Source organism: Podarcis gaigeae (assembly GCF_964106915.1).
Source record: "Podarcis gaigeae genome assembly, chromosome: 1".
NCBI lineage: Eukaryota > Metazoa > Chordata > Lepidosauria > Squamata > Lacertidae > Podarcis > Podarcis gaigeae.
The window spans coordinates 74,901,936-74,925,286 of record NC_139678.1 but is presented as its reverse complement, the minus strand read 5'-3'; the positions used below and the strand labels follow the sequence as shown (position 1 = coordinate 74,925,286).

At 41.1% G+C, this 23,351-nt stretch overlaps 1 protein-coding gene across 11 annotated transcripts in view; it reads left to right on the top strand.

Annotated features, from left to right (window-relative positions):
- Nucleotides 1–23,351, top strand: part of TNNT3 (troponin T3, fast skeletal type) — a 39,680-nt gene that overhangs the window by 3,192 nt on the left and 13,137 nt on the right. For 3 of the 11 annotated variants that reach the window (XM_083723230.1, XM_083723229.1, XM_083723237.1), the window contains exon 1: nt 21,177–21,261. In XM_083723230.1, coding sequence (XP_083579356.1) covers nt 21,192–21,261 — 70 coding nt within the window. In that variant the 5' untranslated portion in view covers nt 21,177–21,191. Of the gene's footprint in view, nt 1–144; nt 218–1,354; nt 1,478–1,507; nt 1,517–5,511; nt 5,544–7,255; nt 7,270–9,846; nt 9,865–12,000; nt 12,019–12,753; nt 12,772–17,104; nt 17,117–18,571; nt 18,978–21,176; nt 21,262–23,351 lie in introns of those variants that run through there. The other 8 variants (XM_083723232.1, XM_083723231.1, XM_083723235.1 and 5 more) reach the window with 7 other exon arrangements.

The following is a 23,351-nucleotide window of genomic DNA, read 5'->3' as shown; positions in this document are numbered from 1 at the left end:
AGCAGAAGTCAGCTGTGGTACATGTGATATACTCATCAAGAAACAAGTGCCTCTGAATGCGCATGTGGAGTACATTTACTTGCTGACTTTCTAGTACCACTGAACATTTTGTGTAAAGGAGAAAACTGAACCCTGGCTCTTCTCCTTTTTAGCTATTAGCCACAGGATATCAGAGGAAGGCAAGGTAGTCTTTAATTCCCATGATGCTGTTTACGAGGTGATCTTCCAGACTGCCATGTCCCAGAGTGCATAAAGCCTAGGAGAAACAGTCTGAAAGTGTTAAAGAGACTAGCTTTGAGACAACTTTGGAATATATGGCTCTCTTCTTGACAAAGTGAAAATATGTTGACACTCAGATTTAAGAACCAGTTGAATGAACAGCCACCCCCCCCCATTTATTCCCCCTAACATTATGAATATTCCATGTCAGTTTTTCCATGTTTTCCATGTTTTTTCACATCAGTGCAGGGTGTAGCCTAGTTATCATAAATGGTGATGATCCATATCACCTGAATATTTCCAGGTCATTTGGATTATTTTGTTCAAGTATTTGAGTTGTGTCATGATATTGTTGCTTATTTTTTATCAGATGCAAGCCCTCATTACAATTTAGCCCCCCTTTTTTACAAACAATTCACCAAACGTGTGTATGTTCATATACCAAGCAGCACATATTCAAAATCTGTACACCATTTTAAAAAAGCAGAGTTTGGATGACATAGCCCTTCCACATCATGGTTTAGTGTGCAATTATTATTTTTTTGCAGGGTCCACATAATATTGTCATTATCAGAATGCCATCTAGATTTTTCCCACCCATTTGATACATATTTACCATTTATGGATTCTTTGCTGTTTTATTTATTGAATTTTCTGCAAAATTTCCGTCCTCCCTTCCCAACAGGTGGGTGGGATTTGCGACACTGAGCGGGCTTACCTACTCCGGTGCCTCCCACCTGGGTAGGATGGCCATCGCCCCCCCCTCCCAGTTAGGACAATGGCCAGCCAGCTGGGCTGGGGGTGGGGCGAGGGCCAAAGGAAAAGAGGCTGACCCCTCGGCCTAATCCTCACTTCGTTTCCTCCTCTTGCATGTTCATTTGATAAATGCAAGAAAAGAAAACAAGACCATCTGGAAACAATGCCAGAATAGGACTGAACCAAATTTTCTGGAATAAACGTTTATGACACAAAAATGAGCTTTTGGGAGAATGAGATGTTCTTGAAAGACACCCCACCCCCGGCCCACAGCCCTTTACCTTTTTTCATAGTAGTTCAGGGCTGTTTGTCCTTGTTCTCCATTAGCTTTATTTGCCTGGAGTTCCATCCAGACGTTGCCAGATTTGCTCATAAGAACATAAAAAGAGCCCCAATGGATCAGACCAAAGGCTGGTCTAGTCCAGCACCCTGTTCCTACAGGGGTCAGCCCAGATGCCTTTGGGAAGCCCACAGGGAGGAGGCGAGCAACTGGCATTCAGAGGTATGCTGCCTCTGATACTGACAGTGATATACAGCTACTGTGAGTAGCAGCCGTTGATATCTTTATCTTTTGTCCATTGTCACTGCTGAAAAGGAAGAAGGGTTGTAGTTGATCAGGATTGCAAAGAGCATTCTATGCCGTGCTGCTTCCTCAGACGGTGCTCTGAATGATTGTTAGAGAGCACTTCATGGACACTTGGGGAGGGCAGTAGTGGATGTCATGGGGGCCCTGAAATGCTCACCTGACCTCCTTCCAGTTGCATGGATGCTGCATACCTGGCCAGGGAGGGAACGATGAGGTGAGGCAATGGGGAGGTCAGTGTGACGCAGATGCACCAATGGGGAATCTGACCTCGCCACCACCTTGACCCTCCATCTCAATAGGCAGCGGCAACACAGCTGGAGGGAGGTCAGGTGAGCAGCACCCCACATTACTGTGGGGAGGGGTATCTTGTAGTGGGAGTAGACGTCTCATGGACTGTGTACTACTTTCCTTTGGCTCAGCCCTATATCTGAATGAATTTATACACAGAATTTGGTGGTTCTGACCCAGTCAAGCTTTGCCATCTCTTGTATCAAGCACCTGCTTTTGTCCGAGTCACTTACGTACCGTCAGGTTTTGTTTTAAAGCCTGACTAATTCTATGCAAAATTCTATGCCCCCAAATACATATATCATATGTATAAAAGAATCAAGCTCCATGTGGTACCCTAGTTCTTCAGCATAGTTTATTAATACATAATGATCAGCTATAGGCATTGCTGCATGTATCTGTTTCAGTGCTGGTTATTTTAGGAATATGCCTTTATTACAAACATAATAATGTATGCAATCATTGAGATTTTCTGAAAGTTACATCCCTATCTGGTTAAAAATCTGTCTAGGGAGCAAATCACTTATCAAGTCCGGTACACAAACTTTGACTCGGTGAGTCATAAGGACCCATTCTGTCACTGCCTAGAAGCTCCTATTATTTTCAACTCCTACCCTGGAAATGAAATATCTTCTTTTGCCACATTCCCAGGACCCATTAGTTACTGGCAGTCTACCCACAAGACTCTCATGACCATTATGAAATCCCTAGTCAGTGGGGACCTTTTCTCAAAGTGTCAGCAGCAGAAGAACATATATATGAAAGAGCAGCAGAATGAACCCATTTTCGGAACCTTACTTTTTTTACTTAAAAGCTTACACTTCTTTAAAAGATGTGTAAAGACGACCGTGTCTTTCCTATTAAAATGTATTCTGTGATTGACTGGCATAATTATAAATTAGCCTTGAAGTCAGTCTTTCCCAACCTGGTGCCCTCCAGATGTTGCTGAATTACTGATCCCACTGTCCCTGACCATTGGGCATGCTGGCTGGGGTTGATTGGATTTGTAGTCCAAAACATCTAGAGGGCTCCATGATGGGGAAGGCTGCTATCATTTTTTTATAGCATGCTCACAGACATTTTTGCAGTTGTTGGTCCAATGGATGACTTGTCAGTCGAGGTCCCACTGGCAGGGCAGGGTGGGGGGAGTTCTTGGCCAATTTTTACCATTAGCAGCAACCACCCTACAGATTCATGATGCACCTAAAATGGCCCCCGCTTCTTTGGAATTGCATTAGCAAATAAATCATTTTTAAAAAAATTGTCTGTGCTTGTGCATCTTTATTTCTAAGCTCAGAAGAAACGTTAAAATAGGCGTGTTGGACAAAAGCCGTCCCAACACCTCTCAGGTGGGCGCCATTGGCATTCTAAGAGAATGAAGGAGGTGTTCATGTTGAGTTCCAGCACCTCTTTTTCTAGAAAAATAGCACTGACCAAAACTATTTTGGGAACAGTTAGATTGGAAGGGGACTTTGGTGACTCTTCTGTGTTTTCCTCTTTGCTATGGAGAGCCTGTACCACGCCATCCTCAAAACCAAAATATTTTCTGCCTGTTGTTAGGGGTTTATCACTGGAACGCTCAAAACCTCACGACGCAGTGGAGCGGGTGGGGTTCGGGGCAGTGTTAAGTGCACACCCTTCGGAGTGTTTACGTTGTATCATTAAGTGTTGTCACTGGGAGCTGGGCAGGACCCCTTATATGGCAGGACTCTTGCCTCCAGGATTATTAGACCCTTCTGAAATAGAAACCTTGTGAGCCGCAGATGTTCCTTTAGGACGCACATCCATCTGCCTGCTCCTTCAAGACTCCTCTCATATATCAGCTGAGTAATGAACTCAAGTCGGGGATTGGGTTTCCTGGGGAGGAGCCTCTGTTTTCTAATTAAAGCTCCGTCCATCATGAATTTTGCTGGATGTTGGATGAAATCCCCCTTGCAGAGCTCATCGTCCCTGACCTCTCCGAGGTTTTCTAACCCTTTAAAAATAGTTCTGCAAAGGCGTTGCTAACCGTCACCAAAAAAGTTGTTGCTGTGATTTCAGTTCTCCTCTGAGGCTTCTTCTGCCGCATTGTGCAGCGTAAGCAGCAAACACAAGGCCAGGTTGACCAGGCACTTAGCTGCTTGGGCAAAACAGTGGTAGCATCTCTACTGCCTTGAGCACCATTTGCTATGCTGGGAAAGTGGGAACCCAAATCCCTCATGATCCCAGGTTTTTCCGGAGCTTACCCAGTGGTATTAAAGCTGGCTGTAGTAAATACAAGAGCTAGCCAGATAACGTTACCCAAATAACCTTGTTAATTCTGGCACTTTTCCATCCACCCTTTAACAAATGAGCCTGCAGCTGAGCTCGTCGTAGTTGTCTTTGGAATGAATAGAAGCCCTGTAACCGCAGCAAATGGTGTGTGTGTTTGTGTGTGTGTGCACATGCACTCACACACAGAGCCTGCATTTTATTTTATTCATTCAATTTATATCCCACCCTTCCTTCCAGAGGAGATCAGGATGGCAAACATAGCAAAGCAAATGATAAATATATCTTAAAACTGTTCAAAAACATTCTAGGGGGGGAAAACCAGCGAAAACGTTTTCTCGAGCAGTGATTGCCGGGCTGCCAGGAATATTGTCTTTCAGCCACCATGACTGGGTAAACAGGAATGCTTTTAAATTTACCCTGAAAATCAGCAAAGTGGAAGACAGACATAGCTCACTAGGGAAGGCATTCCACAAATGGGAAACTGCCACTGAAAAAGCACTATCACTGGCCACTGCCAACTGGGCAACCCTTGTGGTAGTACCACAGCAAGGCCTTACTTGCCAATTGTAGGGTCCAAGAAGGTGCTCTTTGGGGTATTTAAGACTTATGCTAGTACTAAGTCCCTGAATTTGGCCTGGTACCTCACTGGCAACCAGTGCAGTTCTTTCAGGAATAGTGACACATGGCCTCATTGGGCTGCCCCACTTAACTGGCCTAGCACTTGCATTCTGCACTAGCTGAAGTCTCCACACCATCTTCGGGAGCAGCCCCACAAACAGTGCATTACAGTAGTCCAGACAGGATTGCGGCATTCCTCTCCCAGTGGTATTTCTGTGCTGGTTGCTGAGAAATTGATATGGACCCAGTGGGAGCTTTTTTTCTATGCCTATTAGCTGTGGCGGCAGTGGGTGGGGTGGGGTGTAATAGGCTAGACTGCAGACTAGATCCAGCCCATGGGCCAGCGACTTTCCATCTTTGATCTCGGGGAATGTTTCTCACTACCAGATATCAGGTTGACATGCCTGAAGTTGCCCATTCACATATACATCACACAGTAAGGGCCTGATTGTGTTCCATCTAGTGCTCATAATAATGTGAGTGCAATTTGGAGGGCTTGAATAACACAGTGTTTGACATCTTATTTCAACTTGGAGTTAAGTGTATGAATTACTATAGTTTATAAGGTTCAGCTCAGACAAGTGACAGGCTAGCCTCCCATTTGATGATTAATTTTACTGTAGGATTTATGAAGTGTATTGCTACAATAATCCCTTCTTCAACTCATTTAATTGCCATTGCTCCACATCTCAAGTGTCATGGGATTTTTTTTTTACATCTATAGAAAAATCAGGTGTGCATGGTTGATATGTCAAATACTTATTCTGCTCTTCACTTGTTCTTTCGTCTAGAAACCTGCCAACATGTCTGACAACGAAGAAGTGTAAGTAGAAGCATATCAATACTACCATTGTTGTTGTTGTTGTTTTTGGGGGGGAGGTTTTCTGGTAGTATGAAACAACTGGTCCTCACAGGTACAAAGTCAATGACCTGTTCCGAAATCAATGAGAAGCAACACCTAATTTTACTGCATTTATTTATTTATTTATTTATTTATTTATTTATTTATTTATTTATGAAGTCATATGACCTAGGACCAAATCCACAACCCTAAATAGCAGTGCTATTTGCTGCTTGCACAGATCATGTGCAGAATGTAACTTCTTAACTGTATAGTTAGGAATTAAGGTGAAGAAAATAAGGAGGTTAGTGATGAAATACTGAGGAAACCAGAGCACATATTATGTATTTATTATGCATTTTAAAAATCCAGGTTGTTCTGCACCACACAGGCCTGGTTTGCACTCAACACTAATTCAAACTATGGTTTAGCTTGAATGAGGAAGTATGTTGGTGCACAGGGAGCAAATTGTTGCTGCTTTGCTCACCTGCTGCCACCATGCTATCAGGAGTGAAACCATGGTTTAGTTTAGCATTATGTCCAAGCCTGGGGTTGTGATTTGTAACTGAGGTTTGTTCTTATTAACAACCAATGTTTGTTTGTGGAGAGCAAACCACAAACCTTGGTTCAGACATAACGCTAAATCAAATCTTGACTTTGTTGCTTTTGTGGCTTTGTGGCAGCAGTACAAGCAGGGAAGGAGCAAAGTAGCCACAAGGTTTTCCTTGTGTGCCAGCATGCTTCCCCATTCATGCTGAGCCGTAGTTTGGTTTGTGTCATGTGCAAGTGAAGCCATACCATGATCGCAGAGCAGTTTCCCACCTGATATAATATAGCAACATGCAGCATTAAATGACATTAGTATGCATTAATTAATAAAACAAGTCACTGATAAACCAAAGCAGTGCAACCTCAGACAACTTTAACTAATTTAATCCAGTGTAGTGGTTAAGAGCAGTGGACTCGTAATCTGGTGAACCAAGTTTGCGTCTCCGCTCCTCCACATGCAGCTGCTGGATGACCTTGGGCCAGTCACACTTCTTTGAAGTCTCTCAGCCCCACTCACCTCACAGAGTGTTTGTTGTGGGGGAGGAAGGGAAAGGAGAATGTGAGCCGCTTTGAGACTCCTTTGGGGAGTGATAAAGCAGGATATCAAATCCAAAATCGTCTTCTTCTTCTTCCAAACATGCAGGATGACATAAAAAAGGTTCTATAGTACATCCCCAGGAGACTTAGATTTGTCATTGGTAAAAACACAGAAAGCTGATAAGGTGATGGTTTAGTGGAGCTGAAGCTAGAATGCTTCATAGAGAAAGCTTACTACTAAATTTAGTTTTCAAGGGAGTCTTGAAGTCATGATGGAGTGTCTTGACAAGCAGAGAGAGGGATGCAGTGCTCACATGCATAAAATCTTCAGCCTCCAGCCAGACTAGTGATGCTCTACCATTTTTTTATTCTGACAATGACTTGGAGCTGAAAGATGATAGCACAAATAAGGTAGGATCTATGAATTATACTTACAAGCAGCAAGTACATCACAGTTTAGTCTGCAATACTGTGCACATTCACCAGACGGTGAACAGAGTGAGACGTCCCTTCAGTGTAAACACACATAGGATTGCTCTGTTCATTAATTTGAATACGGTCTTATCTTCTGTGTTTCCTTTTCTGTCTGTCTTTTTTTTTTGTAACAGGGAGCAAGTAGAGGGTGAGTATTTATAAGCTTTTCTTAATTGTATATCAGCGTTGTAAAGCATCTAATTTTTTTAATATACCTTTCCAATGCATATCAGGTGTTGTTTTTTTCTAAAGCATCTTAGTTTTTTTTAAAAATGTACTCAGCATATATATAAATATTCAGAAGGCAGAATCCTAAGACGGTATCTGTTTCTATTATTCTTGTCATGGTTTCATACTGTGAAGGTCTCATAACTTAAGTCATTCATTTCTTTATACCAAATTCCTCCCCTTTCCCATCTGTAATCCATCATACACAAGCATTCTGAGTTCTGGCTGACCATGAGCATAGGATCATGGTATCTCATTTTATAAAATTCTGACCAGTGTTGACCTTGCTTACATGGTCAATGCCCGTTTCACACGGTTGGATTTCCTCTTCACTCAAATAATATCTATCCTCTCTCCGCCACCTCCTATTTTTGCTTTCTTGTCATGCAGCTGCTGCCATCTGTTGGTGACGGATTTGACAATCACGGAGCCCATAAATATGTCTCTATTTGTAGCTTATTCATTTCAAGATTATCTTATTGCTGCTTGTTACCCTGTGGAATTTTGAAAGTCATTAGCAAGGATGGCCTAAAAATGAATGAATTTTTTATTTTTATTAAACAAAAAACTGTATTTGCAGACTGTCTCCAACCTATGCATTTTGAAAAGTTTTGCCTTTTTAAGATAACACCATTGTAGACGGGGGAACAAGTACTATGTAACTTTCTATCCTGTGTCTGTTTCCATTGTGTAAGATTACATATCCAAACATATTAGCTGTTTCAAAATATATGAATTTGTGCATTGTAGTTCATTGCTGTTCTCTGTATTTGTTCACGCTCTCAGCATATGTTCCCTGTCAGAAAGCATCGTACTATCAGTGCAGACTTTTGTTGTCTTGCAGTCACATGTGGAAGCAAATTTTCTGCGCAGGGTGCTTGGTCATGTCTATGAAGCATATCTTCTTTTTGGACTGAAGACAGACGACTCTCTTTTTTAACAGTCTTTCCTCAAGCTGATGCCATTTAAGAGGAAGCTGTCTCACAAAACTGTAAAGCTGGAATGGAACTGAAGATCACATAGCTGCAGATAAATAGTTCAGCCTTTTGAGGCAGCATCTTCTGGGAACGATTTAAGCACAGCATCTGTGGTCAAAAGGAGAGTGTTTGACCTGTCCTTGCTTTTGTCTGAAAAATGGCTTCTCCAATCTTGCCAACCTCTCTTGGTGACGCTCCAAGATCAGAAACAACCCTGCCAGGAGAAAATTTAGCTGAGTAGAAGCAGTTGTTGGGGGGCATGGAGTGAGAAGAGGAGTCATCTTTTTTTCCTTCCTTACATGTGGCACTTTAAATTATCCCACACCCCGCTTCGTAGGATCTTGGCATGACCTATATTATCATACATGGGCTGGGCTGCCATTATGTCTAATTCTTTCCTAAATTGCACTGAGAAGCTGGTTTAATCTTCCCTGAGGATGACTTTCACAGCAGCAGCATGTCATATGACCACCGGTGGAGACCTCTTTAAAGTGGGTTGACACAGCAGCCACTTAGCAGGATGGTGCCAGCTTGCTGTACAAGATTGCCTGGCTCCCACTATGAGGTTTCTAGTGCCCGAGACTGCTGAAAGATGCCACTGTGAATATTTCGTAGGGGCTGATCTACAAGGTGAGCCAGTGCAAGAAATACTGGCCACTGCATGGAGCACTTCCAAGGCGGAGGTAATTTTGCGAGCAGCCTCCACATTGTGGCTGTGTCATGTGGAATTTCTCCAAGAGCAAAAGGCAGCATTTTGTGCATTGCTTACTCATTCCACTACCAAACGTGAGCAGGGCTGCTGAATAGTATATTCCATATTGGAAGTGTGCATTGGATATGAAATATGTTCAGTAAAATAAATCCAGATTGTTGCAACAGTAACACTAAATATCTTGATTCAAAACCTTTCACTGATTTTAGCAGCCTAGTTACACATTAATGAAGCAGGAACATTTAATGGAGGAAATTACATTGTTGTTTTACTATCTATTGAGGCTTATTGACCAATACCATAGCTATCCAATATAAACAGAATCAGAAAATTACAGCTGTAATTCACTCTCAGATTGAAATACAATCCTCTCCAGCGTTTACTTGTTGGTATTAAATTAGTGGATTCTGAAGCTACCATTCCATCTATAAGAGAAGTGCATTCATTTGCAGAAGTGCAATGGAATCTCAATCAAATTTTTACATCGGGGCATGCTACGTCTATTAGAACAATACAATTTACTCATTCCAACTCAGCTGAAATCTCTTATTCTTGAAAGGAAACAATGGCCAGTTCATTATTTTTTGTACTTGATTAGCTCCAGACCTTTGACTGAGAAGAACCATGGAAATAGGTTTGGGTATTTTGTTTTGTTTTGGCTTTCTATAAATAAAGGGTGTTTTTATTTTCAGTGAGTTTTTATCTTTTGTATCGGTCCTTGTGGTCCATGTATTGCAATTGCTATGCTTTTTTGTTGATTCTGTTGCTTTTCTCGTTTTCTTTCTTTCTTTCTTTTATCTAAATGCAGAGGAATACGAAGAAGAAGGTAACCAAAACCTGGAATGTGCCTTCTCTCTCCTGGATGATCCCTTGATCTTCAGCTCTTTAGCTGCCTGTCATTCACCCATCTCTTTGTTATTGTCTGCTAAAGATGATCTGAAATGCTAGGTGAATAACCAGCCCAGTGACTTTAGAATTAAAACTGGAGGCCATTTCACAAGGCCAAAGGGGAGATCTTGACAGCCACCAGATTAAATGTATATTACACAGCCAGCCTTTAACCCAAGAAATTATATGATTGCTCAGTTGTGCATCTTGCTGAATTCCCTTTCTGGCCCTCATAATTAGATTTGAATTTGTGGTGGCAGAAACTCCCATTATAATATTTAAGTTCCCAAACAAACTGTCATCAGCACAATAAGTTAAATGTGCAGGTTGATAATATAAAATTGGGAAATGTACATCATCTTTAGCTGACTACAGGTTTGACAAGTTACAGTAGTGTATATTGATACAGGCACGTTTTGAAGATGGAGTGAAGAAGATTCCCTTTCACACAGTTCCATTAGTGCTGAACTTATTGTTTGTACTGTAGACTCTTGGCAGTGATGGGGTCTTCAGAAAAGCTTACAGGATCAAAGTGTTGAGTGAGACCACACATTATCTAGCCTATTAGGTACTTGGATGTGGAAGTGCTAATACGTTTTTCTAGTGCAAGAGTCTTCTTTGTTTTGCGGTACTCCATATCAGGATACCCCTCAAATATTTTGAAATAGGCTACTTAGGACTCAGCTACATTGGCAAAGAAAAAGCACTTTATATGCGTTGCATATGCCTTTTAACACTGTGACACCAGATGGTGCTGTTCCATTTTTGCCAACCCGATTTCTCACAAAGTTTACAACGCATTTAACTGAAACGCTTCTTTGATGTGTTTAGATCCAGCCTTACAATCCCTTGGCATTTGATGATAAAACTTTGCTCTAAGGTTATAAAAGGAGAGAGAGAAACCAGCCTGGAAGAATATTGATTTTGTGGTTGTTGTTCGGTGATATATAAAGGATTTGTTTTATTTTAAAGCATTTCTAAACTGCTTAATATTTAAACATAAAAAGAGTAGAGCGATTGAATAAAGCAGGAATCTAGTAATACCAAGGACCAGTTGTATAGATCAGGGAAACCGTGGGCAAGCAGAGATGCCTTTACAATATGGATTTCTTCTCCCACCAGGAAACAGAGGCCTGCCCCATGGGGTTGGGTTGTGTGTGTTAGTCAGACCTTCTGGGCTAGCCTGCTCTCCCATGTACCGCAGTCATTTCCTTCCTATATGCATGTGATACTGTGGATAGCCTGGTTCAGTTGTTAACACTTTTAGTTGTACCAGAAGAGAATGCTGGGATTGGAGCAGGAATGCCATGGTGTTAAAATGCAGGGCAGTGTAGCCCTTGAGGCTCTGGATATACTAACATGTCTAGTGTTGGGGGGGGGGAGACTATGGAAGACTGGAAGACTATGAGCAACCGACTTCAACACAGAAACTCCATAAAATCACAATTGGAGGCTTAAGACTAAATGTATTATTCTTAGCTCCTGAGTACGATGCTGCTGAGGAGAAGTTCATTTCCTTATTGAAACAACAGCTTTTAAGCCAGTACCCTAATTGAAAAGCAAAGAACAAAACAGTGCTTTCCTTAGGGTTATTGTGAATGAAGGTCCTTTTCAAACTCCATCTTCAGCCACTTGTCAAACCTAACAAAGAAATAGTCAAGGGTGCTAACCTAATACAGGCAGCTTCTTCTGGGAAAAATGAATTTCCTTTCCCTTTTCTTCCTTCCTTCCTCCTCCTTCTTTTCCTATGTTCCTTCCTTTCTGTTGGACAGGGGGAAACCCCACATTGATTTCAGTGTGTGATTGCTACGCTTGGCGTTTCTCTTCTCTTTAAACAGCATGCTCCCCTCTCTCCTGAATTATGTTTTTCTGGTTTCTGAATTGCCCATCTTTGTTTGATCTGTAACTGTCTTCTTCTGTTTGCTTCCTGTTTTGTACATTCTCTCTTTTTTTTCTAACCACTTATTTCTCCAGCAGTAGTTCACAAAAATAGTTTTTAAAGGGTTTGGGCCGCTATCATAATGTTATTATCTTGTTTGTCTTTGCCTCTTGTTCCCATGATGTCTCCTATCAGAGGAAGCACAAGAAGAAGGTATGTGTGTGCGTATGTGTGTGGTGTTGCCCTCGGGATTTCTCTCTCTTCCTTTTCAGAAGAGTGGTTTGTCTGCACAAAGGAATCCTAGGGTGGCAGAAGAAAAAGAACAAGATAAAAGAGAATATTAACTCCAAAGGCTTGATTCCATGGCATCAATGTGGGTGGGTGGGGGAGTCGATGAAACTGAGTTCATGACAACTCAGTTTTGAATCCCCTATACACTAAAAGAAGTGTTATTTGTTTGTTGTTCATGGTAAATAACAGAATTGGTTGCATTTTTTTCAAACTTCTATTATTATTTTTTCCAGAATAAGACTCTGCCATAGCATCCCTCTTTGGAGAAATATGGTCATTTTTGGTTCATTTTCTCCACAAATTGGAGGATTTGAAATGTGACATATTATATAAATAACCTCTGTCTAACAAAATATGGGATTTTAGGATTCAACCTAACTCTGATCTATATGAATGCTTTAAAAACAAAGAAAGCCAAAAACTGCCCATATTCTTACTATTGAAGTAACATTTCAAATCACTGCTCAGTGTGTTGTGTCCATTCAATGTGTATGTGATTCATTTTTCCCTGCTTGACTTGCAATATTGTTATTTCTAACTTTACCCCTATGACCTCATGTTCTTCACACAGTTTGGGCGGGCCGATTTCATTTTTATTGTTTAACTCTTTTTTCTTTCTTTTGCTGTTTCCTTCTCTTTTTTCTATTCTTCCTCCAGAAGAAGCTCAGGAAGAAGGTACGTGTTGAGGCATCTCGGTTCTGACCATTTAAATAGAAGTTGGGGCACTGCATTTCTTAAGGCTGTGGAAGGGAAGGTGTAATTATAGTACTGTCCTTGCTAATTGAATGCAAAAGGGCACTGACTATAGGCACTGACTATATCTAAATAGACCCTTCGAAAAATGTACAGCCACTGAAACGCCCTAAGCCATCTGTGCATGGTGCTTGATTTTCTATTGACTTCAGCTGAATTACCTATGGCATAAGAGACTGGGTAGTTGGAATGAATGGGATATTATGTAGGTGGCTCAGATTTCCGTTCCACAGCCCTGCCTTGGAGCAAGCAACTATATCCTTTGGTGTGTGTTGCTGCTAATTCCAATATAATGGCTTCTCTCCTACCCTCACAGAGAAATTAAGGCAGAAGAATACAATTGGGAAAACATTGCATTGGAATTCAAAATCCACATCTGCTTTTCTTTCTAGCACAACAGCTTCCATATGTGCTTATGGGGTGAAAATATGTAGTCAAAATCAACTCTTAAAAGTTGGTATTATTTATTAGTATTAATAAGGCAAGATTTAGGATTAGCTGCTTGATGAAAGCCCACATGAGCCTTCAGCAAAATGCAGCCCAAACATTGAACTCATAAATATGAACTCACACAGATGACCAAATTAGCCTGGCATGAGATTAGTTGCCTGGCGTAGCTTCCTTCCTTCAATGAAGGAAGACTTTACCACAATTCTGTGCAGATATGAGGGGGGAAATGTGGTGAAATTGACAAACGTTCTACCCTAATCTACAGAACTCGCTGTTGAATTTGCCCTGCTGTGTTGCTTAATATCATCCTATACTTGTGTAAGATACGTTCTGTCTGCTTGAGTACATATACGCCTTTAATTCAGCTCCAAAGCTTTAGTTTGGCTCTTTAAAGAAAAGTAAGGAACGGTTATCTGCTTTTAATGCCCTCTTGAGACTTGATGTCTGCAGCCATGATTCAATTCAGGATTTAGTGGAATAGAGAGTAAATTTGTTTCTGCGCTCATGCTTCTTCCTGAATTGACAATGCATTGCACTGGCCTCAGGCTGATCCACCCATTACCCAGAAGTCTGTGCTGCAGTCCCATGCTGAAGAATTCATACAATAGACAAGCATGGCAAGATGTGAATGCATATTCCCAACATGTGCCGGCCTGTTGACAACAGCAGCACTGGCACTAGCTTGCCTCACATAGTTCCACAACAGGTTTTTGAGCACCGGTTCTTCATGGCCTTCTTCGTCCTGCCCTGTTTAAATGGCTGAAAGGGTCAGAAGCAACCTAAACTTTGTGCTGTTTTGGCCCTGTAAGCATATTCAGGGCTTAACCACATGTGGTGCTAACAATGTGATTAGGAATAAAATTGAGAAACCGTATTGCCTCCTAGTACTTGCTATTAATGAATGAAACCAGTGCGTCTACTATCTGCTGGCGAGGCTCAAGGGAGAAATATGCACATGACATCTTCTCTGTTTCTGGCTGGGAGCTGCAGCATGCAAGCCAAACCATAGGTAGTGTTTCTAGAATAGGCAGGTAGCTTTCCTTGTTGGGGATACAAAGGAGCCGACTGGAAATCCAGTTGTGCCTATTTTGCTTGCCATATTGATGCCACTACAGTCCTCCATGCCATCTGCAAGGACAAAGTATGTGGTGACAGAGAATGGCACAGGCCGAGGCACACTTTGATTGTGGGGCTGGGTGGTCTCTGTGAGTTTGTTCCTGAAGTATGTAGATGTGCCCCAGAAGGAAAGGAACAGCTTCATAAACAAAGTGATTCTTGGCTTACAATTCATTTGCAGTCTGAACTCTTTACATTTCCTATTCCGCATTTGCATGAGCTGCATTTGTCTATGTGCATTTCATCATCCCTGTCTTAACCTTAATTTGCTTTCCTATAATGAGCTGACTTACTTATCAACACTGTCTTGAATTACTTTAAGCCTCTTGTAATCGTGTTGTCCTTTTTCTAATATTCTTGTTTTCTATTGCCTCAATCTTGTTCCATGATACTTCCCACCTGGTGAAGTTCATGAACCAGGTATGTGACTTGACTTCTGAATTCTTCTCTTTCCATCTCATATCAGTGTGTGCAAGAATTTGAAAGTGATGGAAGAGAACAGGAGAGCAACACATTACCTTAATATCTATGTTGGTTTCCCTGGAGACAATCTTTCTTTCCCTCTATCTCATTTTCATTAACAAATGGTGATATTTATTGTGCAGTGAAACCTTGTCATATAGGACAGACACTCAGCATATATGATCTAGAGCAGGGGTCAGCAACCTTTTCCAGCAGGGGGCTGGTCCACTGTCCCTCAGACCTTGTGGGGAGCTGGACTATATTTTTGGGGTGGGGGAATGAACAAATTCCTATACTCTGCAAATAACCCAGAGATGCATTTTAAATAAAAGGACACATTCAACTCATGTAGAAACACGCTGATTCCTGGGCTGTCCGCGGGCCGGATTTAGAAGATGATTGGGCCGGATCCGGCCCCCAGGCCTTAGTTTGCCTACCCATGATCAAGGGCAGTGGTTCTCAACCTGTGGGTCCCCAGATGTTGTTGGACTACAACTCCCATCATCCCTGAGCTCTGGCCTTGCTACCTAAAGGTGATGGGAGTTGTAGTTCAACAACATCTGGGGACCCACAGGTTGAGAAAGGCTGATCTAGGGTTTATCCATTGACTGCAGTGCTCTTGTGGATATAAGCCAACTGAGACTCTGCTAAGAACACGGTGAAGCACAGGATTACTAGCTGCACAACACTTTAGACATTCCCAGGGAAATACCTTTATATAGTATTTGGTTAGTGTACCCATCTCTATGATCCAAGCATTCCCCTAATTGCTAGCCTTCCTTCATATATTTATAGGACTACCTTTTGCCTTTCCCTACACATGTTCCAAAAGACTGGGAAAATTAAAATGCCCTCTTTAGTCTACTTTATTTTCATTCCCTGGATAAGCTGTAGAATATAAGTTTGCTCACACTGTCCACCAGTAGCTGATGGACTTTGGTAGAACCCTTCATAGACAACTAGAAGCAGGTCTGAGGTCATGGGGGAGCAAGTGGGTAGGTGGGAGGCTGAGAGAATCATCACAGGAGCTGCTGAAGCCCCTTCAAAGTACAAAGGGGCAGGCTATCTTGTCCTCTTCTCCTGCAACTTTGCCCAGCACTTCCACATGCTTGCCTCTCTAAAAAAAGGTGAGAACTTATGTAAAGTCCAGATGACACAAGTAATTCATCGCTGACATCCTTTTAAAAAACGGTATAGTTTATCTGATTCTTAAGGGCTTTGGTTTTCTGAAGTACTTGGCAAAATAAAATAAAATAATTGCTCTTCCACAGATGAAGTTCACAACAGACATGAATCCTTGTGCGTTATGAATAGTGCATTTGTGTGTTTTTTTAATAATTGGAAAACCATGTCATGTTTATTAAATTGTGAGCCTGCAGGCAGGGATCTGCTTGTTTTTATAACTGTACAATGGCTAGTATAGTATAGGCATTTTTATAAATATTAAATAGTTGTGTTGTTTTTACACCTAACAATAGTAGGTGTACTATGGTTAGATTCACACATGCACACAGACACAACAGCCATGGTCCATATCAGAAAGATATATAGCTTTTAGGAAGTGCTGCTTCCTATGCTACTTTTCTGAAATGGAGAAATATGATCCATGCTCAGAAAAGCAACATGTGAAGTGATCCTCAGTTCCATGTATGCAGACAATATGTGCATATTTCATATTCCACATGTGCAAATCACTATAGGGTGATATCCAACTAAGCCATGTTCAGAGCAGACCCATTAAAAACAATGGCTTAAGTGCATTGATTTCATTCGGTCTGTTCTGAGTATGACTAGCTGGCTATCATCCCTATGTATTTAAGAAAAGTACAAATAGATTCCAAGGGTTTCTATTCACATTTGTAAATCAACTTAGACTGCAATCCTATACCTACCTACCTACCTACCTACCTACCTACCTGGGAGTAAGCTCAATTGAACTCAATGGGGCTTACTTCTGAGTAAGCATGTACAGGACTGCACTGTTTAATATTATACAAGAGACCCCATGTTAATTTGCCTGTCTCTCCACCTCTTTTCCTTCTTTTCCCATTCATGTTTGTCTCCTTTTTTATTTTAAACAGGTCATTAATTTATGTTCCCCTTTAATCCCCTTTAATCAATTACTTATTTCAACCTTGACTTGCAAGAGTCAAAGGTTGCAGTCACCCTGTATTTATTACTTGTCTTGTCTTCCTTTTTCTCTAATGGCACGCCCCACCTCACGAAGTCCATGAACCAGGTATGTGACATGACTTCTGAATTCCACTGATTATCTGAAAGGGTGATGTGTACAGGAATTCAAAGGTGGAGCAAGGAAACAGGAGATAACAGTTTCAATAACTCTTAACACTTGCTTGATTTTAATTTCTTTTCCTGCAACCTTCTTGATCGAAAATAATGCATTTCCCCATCCTTCACTTGTAAGTATCTGGGAGAAAGAAAACATTTGCAGGCGCTTGAAATAGAAAAGGCAGAAAAGACATAGGGTTTTCTTAAATGGGCAGCTAGTGGGGGCAGAATCAGGGAAGATCTGAGCCCTCTTCACGCATTATGATGAGCACAGGTAGAGGGGGGAGCAGGATCCCACCCACTGTCTTTCCTTCAATACAACATATAGCTAACTTAAGTCCCACTGATTTAATCTAAGTCTGGATCCAACCTACTGGCCATTTCACAAATCATGCTGAAAGTGCTCCTCCCTCAATATGTTTTCATTGTAACGGGTGAAGAGAGCTAGAGACTAGAGTTCCTTTTAAATGGCTTCAGTTCAGTTTATTAAACTGTAATGACTTTGTGTAGACAAAAGCTACTGTGGATAAGCTGCTGTATTCATGAGTGGATATTCTTTGTAAAAGGGCATGGTCGCAAAGATCCATTTTTTGGTTTTGGAATTCTGCATGTTCTCCCCAGAGATGCAGATGGAATCAGAGTTGGTTTCCATCTTTGGGAGTGGAATGGAAGCCACTGATGTGCAAAGAACCTAACCACATGACAGATCAAATTTATTCTTGTAACAAGAATAGATTTAAATCGAACCTTTGCTAGATAACCATGGAACTTCCTTGCTTTCTTGCACGCCTAGGTACTAAAATGTTACAATGAAGATCATAGCTACCCTGAAATTGACTGCAGCTTTTTCTTACTATTCAAAATATGAAAGCTTACCATGGTGCAAATTGCCATGAACAAAGCATGCAGATGTAAATTTCAGACCATACATGTGGTTCTAAAATGGGCTGATGAGACTATCTACCCAGAAACAGAAATAAGTGTGCTCATTTCTGGTTTTGTGGAGATGATCCCATGCAAGCTCTTTAGAACTGCTACACTCCAGATGAATGGGATAATACTTGCATTTCTTCTGGATCAGCCAAGAAAACATTTTTGTAAAGAATAATGGTGAACTCCTCTTGGCCCGGGCTATGCTGACAAGTGAATGACAAAACGTGTGGCATTTTTCTATGTGCCTTTTTATCTGGTATTTGCCATTCACCTTCATTGATTCCCCAGTGGGCTGCTTTCATGTGATTTTTTCAATGTTATTAATTTTCTTTCCCTCTACTCCCCTCCCCCTCCCCCACCCCTCTTGAAGCTCATAGAAGCGCCCAAAGACCTTGTAATAACATGTTCCTCTTGTTTCCGTTCTCTCGCTGTCCGTTACATCTTGTTCCATGACACTTCTCCCCTGATGAAGTTCATGAGCCAGGTATGCGACACGACTTCCACATTCGTATGTTGATTCTGATATGTTCACAGAATGTACATAATGTCTTTGAATGGGATGTTGGAAGAGAAGAAACAAGATAAAAAAGATTAACAAACTGTCACTTACAGACTAGTGGGTTGTTTTTGAATGCTCCAGACTTATACCAGCAATAACCTAGTTTTTCCCTCCCTCCCCACATTCCTACAGCTTCCCTCAGTGCCTCTTCTGCACTAGATGTTTATATTTAACCAGTATTCTTCTATTCTCTTTTACCCATCCCTTGATCACCTGATGAAGCTCAAGAGTGCTTACATGCATATTCTTTCTTCCTTTATTCTCTCCTTCCCATCACTGCTTGCTTCCACTTTGACACCTCCGGCAGAAGTCCAAGAAGGTATGTGCTTTCCACTTAAGGAACTGTTTGTCTTCCTTTTCTCCTCTAGGGCAGTGCAGAATAGCGTTTGAAGCTTTGCAGCGCAATCTGATGCATGTTTACTTGGAAGTAAGGGTGCTGTCAGACGGTTGCTATTTTTTGGTGGGATTCAGTCAAATTCAGGCTGCAAATCTGTAGTTGATTGGAAGGTCTTGCGCAATGAACACGCTTCTCCAAAAGATCAGATTTATGGTTATAAGCAAAGGGATGGGACAATGCACTGAGAAGTGTGGGATGACACTTGCTTTGACGTAAGGTCATCTCATCTGCCTGGCAACAAATTCTACGGGAATGATGGTTAAATAGCCAGCATTGTCTAATCTCCCTGCAAACTGATCAGGGTGAATGTTAATAAACATACAGTATTGCCTGGAAGTCTACTTCATCATACCGTTTTCAGTGGCCCTTACTCCTAGGGAAAGTGTGCATAGGATTGCAGCCTTAGGTTTCATGTAGTGAGGAAGGATGGGCAAATTCCTTGCATAGGAGTTTTCTTTGCAGATTTTCACAGAAGGTTCCAGATATGCACACGCACTTTCAATTCAATCTACCTCACAGGTTTGTTGCGAATATAAAACCTAGATTGCCTTGAACAGCCTTTGAGGAAAGGTGGGATTTACATGGAATTGAATACAAAATGGAAAGTTTCCATTAGTAAATCTTTACAATATGAAAAGGGGCCTTAGATGTTCAAACTGAAGAGTGCCACCCTAGTTTTTTGAAAGAGATTTTCACCTGCTGTACCTTAATACTAGAGGATATTATGCTTCTGAAAGGCATCCTTACTTTCAGAGGGTTACTATTAATGCATTATGGGATGGTGAAGTTTTAGAAGGCCAGAAGGATCATGAAGAAAGGCAAGAGGGTTTACTAGTGGCTGTTGAAGTTTCCACTAACTCATTCATTTGTTGGATGACATTAGTCATCAGGGCTGGTCATAGACTGAATTCTGCTCCAGCCAAAGAGTGGCCTTGGCCTCCCCCTTCTGTTTGTTCAGCTTTTGATCACCTTACTTAAGATATCATTTGCAGCAGTGCTTAAAAAAAATGTTTAGCATACTGCTAAACATTTTGGGCAGTATTTCAATATGAGTAGGAAATGAGAGTACCCATAAACATTTTTTTTAAGAAAAAGGAGCACTGATTTGCAGCCTATTTCATAGCTTTAATGCACAGTTTGCATATAGGATCTCTATCTTTGGCATATAAGTTGACAAATTCAAACATTAGGATCTGTAAATATGAACTGTATATATATATTCTTTCAGCTACTGAGCACATGGTTTGTTTATTTAATGCATTTCTACCCCATCTTACAGGCTGCAGTACCCTTGCAGGAAAACATTGGAGCTCATATAACACCAAAACCACAATAATACTATAAAATACATTTTCAAAAATCAGTAAAAGTGAAAAATTTCCCCAAACAGCAAATTAGCCAGCCACAGACCTCTTGTTACTTTGTATGATTGCCACTCACATCCATTTCTGGAAGTTATATACTCAACAAAATGTAAGGATGATGATGTTGTTGTTGATGATGATGATGATGATGATGATAATAATAATAACTATTATTATTATTATTATTATTATTATTATTATTATTATTATTATTTATATGCCACCCATCTGACTGGGTTGCATATCTGAAAGACTGTCTCCTGCCCTACAGACCCTCTTGGACGTTAAGGGCTTTCTTGGTCATTCCACAACCCTCCAGATTTTGGGAGGTTGCAGTGGCCTGGGAGAAGACATTCTCTGTGGTGGTCCCTAAGCTGTGGAACTCCCGTCCCACAGAGGTGTCCCTGACACCTTCATTATATCGTTTTTGCTGTACGATGGAGATGTCATCATCATCATCATCATCATTATAAAACAAGCTGTTCCCTGCTACAAGGACCTTACAGTCTACACAATAAACATGGCATTTGTCCACCCATGAAGCCAACAGGACTGCTTGGGTGGAGAAAAATATGTCTTGTATGTATGACCTGGCCCTCAGAAATTGACATTTTTTGACAGTCCCATCGCCTATTTCAGTCATAGGACACAATGTATTGCTCTTCTTTCTTTCAACTGCACAGGAAGAACAAATGGTTTTTAGAAACTGGAAAGTAGAGAGGGGAGAGACAAAAAAGGGTGTTGTGAAAAATAGGAGGAGGAAAATTGGAGCATGTTGACCCAGTTCCTTTCTTTCCTTTGCCTTTCATCTGCAGCTGGAGCCGAAGGAGAATATTGTGATGGTATTTTGGTGACATTTGGAGATCGCACACTGTCTTTTCTAACACCTTTTCCCCGCCTTTCTGCTTCTAATCCTCACCCACTGTAAAACCAGGAACTGGGCCAAATCATCACAGTTGCAAATGTACAACCTTTCATGCCTCTGTACTGCTAAGAGATAAAAGTCTTAAGCCGTCAGCAACCCCTCCTCTTCCCCCAATCTGTTGTCATTCCCAACAGAAGTAAAATAGCATTGATTTAAGTCCAAACAACTGCAAGACATGTCTTTAGAGGGATCCCTTTGCATATACTGTGAAGGCTTCTAAAATATATATATATATATAAATCAATAGCATCTGGAGGCAGACGGACAATTATCAGGATTGCAGTAGATGAGGAGGGGAATTTAATCCTTTCCTCTCCTGCTGTGGTCCTTAGAAAAAATTCCTCTTCTGAAGGGATTTACTTTGGGATGAAATCCCCCACAGTTTGGCCCCCATTCATGCCATTAATGGGGTCTTCTCATAGTGATTTGAGGTTTTAGAGACCAAAAAGGACCTTGGGACAGAACAACAACATTCCTTACTGATGTGCTTTGATCCTTTCTAGATTTCAGACTCTGAAGGGAGAGTGTAAACTGTTTTTTTACATGAGATTACTTCAATTCCCTCTCCCCTTTTAAAATCTCATGCTTACTTTCCAGCTTTCTTTCTCTTTATTTTAAAGCAAGCACTGAAGGACTCTTTCTTTTGGCAGGATCATTTTAGGGATTTATGCCTTGTATCTCTTGTTTGTAAGAACCAGAACAATCAGAACCTCAGATAAAGTAAGGGGCAATTGAAGAAAGGGTTTTGCCATGATGATTGGGTTTGTTTGTTTTATCCAGTTCCTTAAAGAAGAAGAAGAAATGCTATCTTGAAGATACAACAGTAACCTTGAGACTAGTCTCTGTGCACACACTACATCTTGTTTTGTCACATGTTTTCTGTTAATTAAAAAAAAAAGTAGAATAGACTTTTTGTTTTTTGTTTTACCCTTATCCTGAAAGTACAGAAATGTTACTTTTTATTCCAGGATCAGAAAACTAACCTTTTTTAAACTACATGTTCATGGAATTATTCCTGTATAATCAACAGATGCTCAGACCTATGGGGTGATATTCCACTTTAGCCATACTCAGGGAAGAATGGACATCAGAAACTAAAGTCCATTGATTTCAGTAGATCTTCTCTGAGTTTGGCTTAGTTGGATATCACATGGGGTGGTTATATTGGCCAATGGCACATGTATTTCAAAGCCAGTTGTGAGGAACAGATGAACAATAAAAATGATATGAACGGGGGGGTTTAAAATAAAAAAAATATGGTGACATTCTTGTAATCTGTTCTGATATGGTGAAATAGGAATATATATGGTAATCATCCTTTTACACAAGGAAGGAATGAGGAACCCTTGGCCCTCCAGATGTTTTTGGATCCCAGTTCCTATTAGCTGCAGTCAGCCTGGGTAGTGGTCAGGAATGATGGAAGTAATAGTCTAGCAAGATCTGGAAGGTCACAAGTTCCCCACTCCTGATGTAAGGGAGTTGAGGCAAACAGAACTTAGTGGGTCTCTGAATAACATCCATGAAATATTGTTTGGTGTGATTTGTATTCTGTTCCCTAGGTTTTTAAAAAAGCTATTTCAGATCAAAAAGCTCACTGCTTACCATATGAGAAGTATAAAGACCTCTAAAAAAAGTACACTTCTCATATATCAACTTCACTGAAACATCCTCCTATTCACATTTTATGTCGCAGTAAAGGTAAAGGTAAAGGGACCCCTGACCGTTAGGTCCAGTTGCGGACGACTCTGGGGTTGTGGCGCTCATCTCACTTTACTGGCTGAGGGAGCCGGCGTACAGCTTCCGGGTCATGTGGCCAGCATGACTAAGCCGCTTCTGGCGAACCAGAGCAGCGCACAGAAACGCCATTTACCTTCCCGCCACGGCAGTACCTATTTATCCACTTGCACTTTGATGTGGTTTCGAACTGCTAGGTTGGCAGGAGCTAAAGGATGGGTTAAGAAGAAGAAGATTTGGATAGTTCCAGTGCTGAAATAATCAGCAATTCCC